We start from the raw sequence: 8,629 nt of genomic DNA, 5'->3' as shown, positions 1-8,629 counted from the left end.
ATGTTAGTAGCCAATAGTGTGACTCCCAAAATTACTAGGATGAATAAAAAGGTTAAAATCTAACGTAGTCCACCTTTTTACTGGTTCATGGTGAAACAAACCGTTAGTGAAGATTTTTGAATGGAATAAAGGTACAGTGGCATACTTATGAGTAATTATGTTACATATGCTAATAGGTTGAGAGACAATAAAGAATCCTTGGTTGGTTCTTGACGAGTTTAGTAAAAAAAAAGAGAAGAGTGCAATTTATACTTCGAGTTAAATTTTTAAAGATGTATACGTTATAAAAGACATTTGGGAGGGCAAGCCCCAAAACTATAAGGGGTCACTAAAGATGTAAGGGCCACAAAAGTCTTAGCCCACCTGTGAAAAAACCTTAGCGCCGCTACTGAACACCGTCCTTCCAAAGTAGTCCAAAACCGTTTCGAAATCGATTCCAACGTGTTACCAAAGCTTATGAGAAACGCAATTTTTATATAATTTTAAAGCACCGAAGCCAGAGTATTTCTTTAAGGGATATCTAAGCTTTTGAATTTCCAAAGCTGTGTTAAGAGACCAATTTTATTGAATTTACTTAACTAATCAATCTAAAAGTGTGTATTACGCGGTTTATTATGACTAAAGGGTAGTACATCAACATTTCGATATTACCAACATGTCCGGGATTTTACCGCTCAGATTTTACCGTAATATTCAGGTAGTATTTTTTCGATAGACAAAGAGTGTAACAGTAACAGTACTTTTAAATTTGTAAATTCGATGAAATATCTTTAATTCTGGACCGAGCGAGAAACAACAAGACGTACGACGGTCAGAATACACACAATCCTTCTAATGGGTTAAGTTTGTTTGAGCTATTCACAGCAACCTGCAACGCCGGTTTCACAACTAATATATATCCACGGTCACACATAATTGTATTTACACTTATTTGTTACTTCTAGTTATACTTTGAAAACATCGAAGATTCCTTCGATCAGTGTCACTCTTATTTTTTACTTCTGATCACACTTATTTGTTACTACTAGTCAGCCGTTGAGTGTCACACTTATTTCTTCTGGTTATACGACAAAGACTAGTTCGATCAGTTTCATACTTATTTGTTACTTCTGATCACTCTTATTTCTTTCGTTGAATATCACACATATTACTTCTGGTCATACGCCGAAAACTAGGTCGATCAGTGTCATACTTAATTGTTACTTCTGGTCATACGCTGAAAGCGCCGCGCACTCTGAACGGCCTTGAAAAACGCTAGAGGGAAACGGGCGCGTAGACCTCGATAAACACGTGGATTTACAATGTTGGAAATTGCGGGGGTCCGTATACGCTTAACAAAAAACCTTACTTAGAATTAAAATTAAGGAACGTATTTGCAACTCTAGGTTATATGTAAACTACAGCTATTGAAAAATATAGCTTTCATAGAAATCGGACTTAAATTAAGGAACTGTATGTAGATTTTTAGGCCAAAATATAAAACCACGAAAATTGGCGTCCCGTAAATTACCCTGAAAACTATACTTCAATTTAATATTTACTGATATAACTGAAGTTGTAGGTCCGCTGAATCCTAACCCATACAATAATTTTTTTTAACGTTATCGGACTTAATTTTAAATAAAATATCTACCACATAAAGCGAAACCACCGAAAATAGTAAATTGGGCAAATGCCCAACTTCTAGGGCTCCGATTTGAAAACTTTATGAAAGACTATCAATGTATGTATGTACATTCGAACGAGATATCATTGACTCTTCTAGCCCTAACCGTTGAAGAGATATGCGCGACACGGCGGCATCGGCTACACTGTACGTGAGGGTAATACACACAAATCCTTAGGATTGTGTGTAAAAACGAGCGAACAACTGAGACAAAAACCAAAAGGGCCAAAATTCAAGGTCGATGTATAGGTGGGTGAAGTAGAACTACCATTTATACAAAAACAATGCTAGACTAAGTTGAGCGCTCGAAGTTGATGGTAGAAATCCCATTTGTTTTACAAATATGTAGTATGTGAACGAACACTAGGCAAACCCTATGGTAGATCCGAAGGCCGACCCCATTGACCCAACCTCGGACCCACCCTATAAAGCCGAGCTCGTATATTGCCTCGCCGCCTCGGATATCTTAGCGAACGCGAAGATAATTTTTGAAAATTTGTAAATTTTGAAGATTTCTTAAATTTCCCATAGAAATTTATGAATTTTCTCCAGATTTACTAAAATTTCAATTCAAATTTACAAATTTTTGCAAGATTTCATAAAAATTTGCGCAAAACCATCAAATTTCATAAGATTTATTAAATTTGAGAAATTTGTCGGAATCGATAAAAATTTGAAAATTTGCCAAAACATTTGAGAAATTTGAAAAGATTTTCTAAAATTTATTCAGAAATTTGAAATTTGGAAATTTTCGAATCACTGGCGTGTACGAAATTTGATAGAGTGTCGGACCCCTCGGAATTTTGTATTCGGGGTTTTGGTTCGAAGATATGAGAATTCTACGTAATGGGAATTCTGAGTTATGGGAATTCGGCGATATGGGAATTTTGTATTCGGAGTTGTGATTTTTCGAAATTATGAGTCGTTTATGATTTGGCAACGTTAACGTGTTTATTGTCGTCTTCATGTGCGGTATTCGTTTGTAAAAATGATTTTCTATCTATTCATATAATATGAAAATGAAAAGGAAAAACAAGGAAGACAACTATAGTGGTATTTATTGACTTTTCATATAAAAAGCGGAGTTCATTTCATTGCATGTACTACAAATAATGGTACTGAATCTTCAGTGCTTTGGCTAATGCTTATGTACATCATGTTCAGAACATGCAAGTTAGCTTATGTTATTTATCAAATCAGGTATGCAACTGGTAACAGCAGAAATATATGTTTATGGTAACAGTCATTGGCAATCAAAAGATAAAAAACAACCAATGGTCACTATATTTCAAATAAATCACTTAAATCATAACGGAATATATCTACATCATATCTTGAACGGTGCTTTTGTAAAATAATTCTTAATTAATAACTCTCCAGTTAAAATGGTTTCCGTTGCATGTCATTGTTGTAAAACCAACATTATTATTAATTTGATAAACCATGGTTTTGTGTTTAAGTGCCTTTTTCCCCTTCACTGCATATACTTTTTAAAAATTTCAAATTGGGTGTCACTAGCTATTGACTGTAGTTATGCATACACTTATCTTTTTTTTCATAGGTGTCCATTTAGTTCCAGTAGAAATACTGAAAACTTCCAAATTTTTCGATCTTTCATCTATGAGATGGGAAGTCCCATCAGTTGAAGATGTTGGGGTTGAGAGGTATCCATTGAACATAGATAAATTGATAACTTTTGTTCGGTAATAAACAAGCAGAATGTTTTTTTGTATTGTAGTAAATTAAACTTAATTTGTTGCTTATACTTGTATTATAGTCAAGTTCAGTCCAATTCCGTTATTAAAGTGTCAATACCATTAGACTGTGGTATACATTTAAAAAGTAAAAGTGAAGAAGTAAGAACCAAAGTGGCATGGTTTTTAGAGTTATTTTTCATATACGATTTCATATCCTAGTGTAATCCAGAAAATGATACTTTAAAACTGTTATCAAAAGGAAAACCTGAGGATGAGTATGCGTTACCCAAAACTGGAAATATTAATAAGAACAATTTTGAAGAGTTATTTACTGACAATAAAGACAATGGTTTTGACATAAAGAGTGAAAATATTGCGAATAATGAAAAATCACCGAAGTTATACGATTGTGATCAGTTTCTGATCTCAATTGAGGAAACTTCAAAGCTTAGAAAAACTCCAACTCTCTACCCCTCATCGAATACAAGTGATAGTGGCCAATCTGAATCGACGGTGGAATTGAATCATAGTGACGAAGAGATGTGCCAATTTGATGTTAAAACTGAAAATGAAAAACTTAGGGTGGCAGAGTATTTAAAAAGGTCACAATTTCATGAAGAAATAAGCGATCATTCTGAATATTCAGATACTGAAGAAGGGGAGGTTTTTAGTGTGGAAGAATGTTCACCTGATAAATTAATTCAAATCAAAGATTGCCTCTCAGAGAATATGATTAGTTCTAGAACTGTTACAGTCGATGATGATGAAGAACTGGATTATGAGCCAGGGGAGGAAAAAGAAGTTAAGTCAAAACCTGAAATATCTACAATTGGTAAGTCTAATCATCCATTAACAAAAGATGAAATTGGTAGTCAAAATGTAATGATAATCCAATTAAAAGATGAAAGTAGTGATCGCTGCACACTTGGAAAGTCTGAGAGTACCGTTAGTCATTTAACAGAGAGCTCCGATGAAATAGAGCTAGAAGCGGACACGAATGATATCCTCTATGAAGAATGTAGCAACAAATTTTCATTGTTACCCCAAAGGTGAAAAAATCATAATTATAACAACGTCTTTATTGACGGAATTTATATAATTTTTTAATGCAGTAATGATAAAATGGTTGTCTCAAATTCTTGCAAAATTGGCTTGGAAAAGGTCACATATTTAGAACCGGAAAAAAAACAGGTTTTTTTTTAAATTAATTTTTTAAAATTGTAGAAGAAAATGTACTGACAAAATATTTTCCCAGAATCTCTTAGAAAAGGTGAAATGTGCTTTATCTTCGGGAATCCTTAAAAAAGCCTTGTGGCTAATAGAGGAAAGTGTGGAGTTGTCATCAGTTGGCGAAGCGCTTCAACTGGTGATAACTCAGGCAGGAAATCTGCCTGAGTTACTTCATGAAACTTTTCTCTGTTACCGAAAGGTTTTTAAGAATATCAAGCCCCTGAAAGTCCATTCTGATATAGTGAAAAAGCTTTTTTTATGCAGCAAAGAACACAGTAGTGTAAGAGCTTAAATGGTTATTAGTCTTTTTTTTATTGTATTTATATTTTCCTATTTATAATAGAACATTGGAAATATGTATAGAAGTCTATTAGACCTTATACATAGTAGTAAATATAATATAACAGTGCCGTTTGACACATGTGAGGTTTTATTGCAATCTATGGTCAATCAAGCTGCCTGGCCCATGGTCATAAGGGTACTTAATTATTCTTTGGATACCTGCAGGTAAAAATCTGGTATATATTATAACTAACTCCTCTATATCTTATTTTAATGTATATTTTAGAAATAAACCTCATGTTAAGCATATTAACACTGTCCTTCAAGTGGCATCTGAGATCCCAAATTCAAGCCATTTAATTGCAAAAATGTTTGTGAAGGTTAGCCAACTTGATAAACGCTTTCTAAATAACTTTCAACAAAATGATTTGGAGAATTTATACCAATTGTTGAAGAAGTATAATAAAACTGCTGACGCTGAAAAACTAGGGTATTGGTTTTTATTATACGCAACTTGTGTCTTATCTAGCCATACATTTTAAAGAATTCATATTTATTCAGGGCCATTATATCTCTTCATTGGAGATCTTCCTCTAGCATCCCAACATTTAATTCATTTGGCAATCAAGGGTTAATAGAGCATAACCCAACCAATTTTTCTGTACCGCCATTAATTTCATTGCAAACACGTAAGTGTTGTTTTGTTAAATATATTTTGAAATTTATATTAAAAACAGTTAATGGTAGTTTTCTTTAAAGGTAATCAGTATTATAACAAGCCTAGCAACCAATTTTTGGTTAATAATGACAAATACAATGAGTTGAGTGTCTTTTTTACTCAAGGTATTGAGTTTTCAAATAAAGAACTGATAAATAACGTATTCTGGGCTTTACGTAACCATAGTTATCCGAGTCAAGCCTATGCACAGCTACTATCACAGGTAAATTTCATCTTCCTTGTAGCTTTAAAATGGACTAGTTTTTAAGTTAGCTTATTATTATTATTCCTTTTCAGATGCCATGGAAACCAGCAGGTACTATAATGCTTTCTTGGCAGGTTACGTTACTTGGGCAGATTGGAATTTGCTTATTTTTGGATCATTGTTACGAAAAACAATACGATGCTGCCATGCATATTATAGCGACTCTTCATAAATTTAACATAAATTATTATGATCTGCAGAAAAATATATCAGTTTCTCATTTTTTGCGTACAATGGCTGTCAGTGCCAATGAAGTAGCTCTTATGGCTGTGAGTGTAGCCGTACAAATAGAAAATCCATTTTTTGCCATCCAAATTCTCAACGGTATTGTCATAGAATTATGTATAATATTTATTTTTTAACTTGCGTTGTCAATTATTAGATTGCAACTGGATTGGGCTCTCTGAGAATCAAGCTTCATTCACGACTCAGGAAGAGCAGAAGCAACAGGAAGAAATCTTCAATTCACTCTTTGCGCTCATCATTCGCAAACTATCCAGCGATGCTGTACAAAATTCAGTCGCTGTAACACTTGAACTTTTAACCAAAGGTTTAAAATTTTTAGTGGTGTTGTCAAAGATTAATTCAATGAAACCTAATACTGGTAATATTATTTAAGATAACTAGTCCTTTTTCTTTTGAACTTAATTTTTGTTTTAACTCTTTAAATAGAGGAGCTTTTTAGTAAGTATTATGCGTTTCTGCTCAATATGGAAATGTATTCGGAGTGTGTTCAACTGGATAAAGTTTTTAAAAATCCGCAACCAAGTCTGCAACGTGGGTTTTTATTACTTCTTAAGAAAAAACAAAGGGACACTAAATATTTATTGCAGCAACTAGTCCTAGAAGGAGTTTATTTCAAAAATAATGTAATACTTTTGTAATTTTTCATTAGTGACATTTTTATTGATTTTACAATTTGTATTGTAGGTGCAAGAAAGAACTGTCATTTTAAGTAGTCATTACACCAACAATGAGTTTGAACTCATACTTTATAACTTCTTTGATAGACTCTACGATGTTACATGTAAAAATTTAAATACAAACTACAGCATTCAAATAATTTTGGAGGTATTACTAATAGTAATTTAATATGATCAAAATTGCATAATATTTTCTACTCATTTTGATAAACTAGCACTGCGATGGCAATGTGGACAATCCTTTTGGACTCAAGTCATTGATTTGCAGTGTAGATTTAGTCAGCAGTTTTGACCGTTTGAGATATGTCTTAGAGCAATTTGATCTAAAAATTTCTTGCGTAAATCCAGGTCAGACTAAATACACTATAGCTATAACTCAGTCATCCGTATATAACTATTTGAACGAAAATTTTAAACATCTAAGTAAATCTTTACCAGTAAGTCTCAAGATTTTCCTGTGGAGCTATACTATTTAAAATTAATACTTTTATTTAAATTCAGCCTTGTCAACCTTTCTTTGGAAACCAATCACATTGTTTTGGAGGATATGAAACTTCCAATGGGAGTAAAATAGGAGTTATCAAGGGGATTAAGAAACTGGACTCTCCCATTATTAAAATCCCTGTATTAAGACCGTCTAGCACTTTGTCAAGACCTTCCAGTGTCTTGAAGAGGCGTTTAGGTGACAAGCAGAGTGTTTCTCGTCGGATAAAAAATAAAGCCATTTTGTTCCGACAAAAAAATAAGTTACAACCAAAAAACTATGAGAACTTCAAAATTACCAACGTATTTGTTCCAAAAAGCCCCCAAACTCCTCCATTAGATACTCCTACTCATATTTTTAAATCGCCAAAATTAATTTCCAAGTCATTAGGCTCCTCAGCCCATTCAAAAGATGTTCCTTTTTCGTGTCATATCCCCAACACAGTTCAAATCAAAATAGAAAACTTTTTGAAGTCCAAACTTTGTTCTTCTAGTAAAAATCCATTACAAAGCAAAGATTTAACTAATGCCTTTATTCAACTTATAATTAAAAAGTTTGAGCTCACTTCGATTCCAGCACTCAATGCGTCTCTGCTTAAAGAGCTCAACAAATTTGCTTTGGAAAAAATAAAACCTTAAAACTGTATCATGTTTCTAATTTTAGGGCGTATTGAATATAACCTCAACTTCATACATTGTTACTTTGTTTTAAAATTTCAAGGGAAATAGTTATCCTTTGAGGTGATAATTGTCCAACTGAATTCATGAATCATTTTAATAAATCTTGTTTTGTAATATAATTGGCATAGTGATTTAATAGTAAAAAGAGAGAAACATCAATTATCCCCTTTTGTGTTAAGTATATCTTGCATATTAAATCTGGAATAACAACCCAAGACCAATTTTTAACTCAACCACCTTGTACATTAAGAACAATATGTACTAGTAGGGTAAAAGTAAGCAAAAAGTAAAAAACCCTGTCAAGATCATTTATTTTTTGTGGAAAAAAAAAGATCAATGTTAATGTTCAATCAGAAAGCTTGTTTGAGACTACATCTCAAACAAATGTGATTGATGTTACTGAAAATAAAACTCAGATTTTCTCCATGTTATGGAGATGGTTGAATTGAAAGCGAGAATGGATAAATCTGAAGAATTCTTCAAAACAAGGATGTATCTAGAATTTTATTTCAAGTGGGCTTTAAACTGTGCATCCCCTTTAAGACCCTACTTCAAAAAAATTGAAAAGTTTAACTACAAGATTTAAGAGTATTCAATTCATTAGAAATTTTTAATTATATATTTTAAATTATGAAATTAGAAATTTTTTGAATCAAAATTAACTTAAGGAACTACATTTGTTAA

At 32.7% G+C, this 8,629-nt stretch overlaps 1 protein-coding gene across 3 annotated transcripts; it reads left to right on the top strand.

Annotated features, from left to right (window-relative positions):
• Window positions 1–2,619: 2,619 nt before the first annotated feature.
• On the top strand, window positions 2,620–8,012 carry LOC149932222 (uncharacterized). Of its 3 annotated transcripts, none has more exons than XM_090155395.1 (17): window positions 2,620–2,719; window positions 3,228–3,369; window positions 3,444–3,522; window positions 3,583–4,195; window positions 4,265–4,412; window positions 4,476–4,554; window positions 4,619–4,873; window positions 4,937–5,100; window positions 5,162–5,365; window positions 5,437–5,564; window positions 5,719–5,816; window positions 5,891–6,182; window positions 6,241–6,462; window positions 6,531–6,727; window positions 6,789–6,929; window positions 6,997–7,218; window positions 7,283–8,012. In XM_090155395.1, the coding sequence occupies exons 1-17, from the start codon at window positions 2,680–2,682 to the stop codon at window positions 7,901–7,903; spliced, it is 3,645 nt and encodes a 1,214-aa protein (XP_090011521.1). In that variant the 5' UTR covers window positions 2,620–2,679; the 3' UTR covers window positions 7,904–8,012. The 3 variants fall into 3 exon arrangements, with proteins under 3 accessions (XP_090011521.1, XP_090011519.1, XP_090011520.1); XM_090155393.1 differs by having other exon boundaries at window positions 5,635–5,816; XM_090155394.1 differs by lacking the exon at window positions 2,620–2,719 and adding an exon at window positions 2,802–2,866 and having other exon boundaries at window positions 5,635–5,816.
• The last annotated feature ends 617 nt before the right edge of the window (window positions 8,013–8,629 follow it).

The sequence above is a fragment of the Leiobunum rupestre genome, chromosome 8 (genome assembly GCF_980474605.1).
Source record: "Leiobunum rupestre chromosome 8, qqLeiRupe1.1.hap1, whole genome shotgun sequence".
NCBI classification, from domain to species: Eukaryota; Metazoa; Arthropoda; class Arachnida; order Opiliones; family Sclerosomatidae; genus Leiobunum; species Leiobunum rupestre.
Note: the sequence above shows the minus strand (reverse complement) of the source record. Positions and strands in the feature narration are given on the sequence as shown.

Coding starts and splice junctions, on each gene's coding strand:
- LOC149932222 (XM_090155393.1), top strand. CDS start 2,680: ATGAAAATGAAAAGGAAAAACAAGGAAGACAACTATAGTG. Junction 3,370..3,443: donor AAATTGATAACTTTTGTTCG/GTAATAAACAAG, acceptor CTTGTATTATAG/TCAAGTTCAGTCCAATTCCG. Junction 6,463..6,530: donor TTCAATGAAACCTAATACTG/GTAATATTATTT, acceptor CTCTTTAAATAG/AGGAGCTTTTTAGTAAGTAT.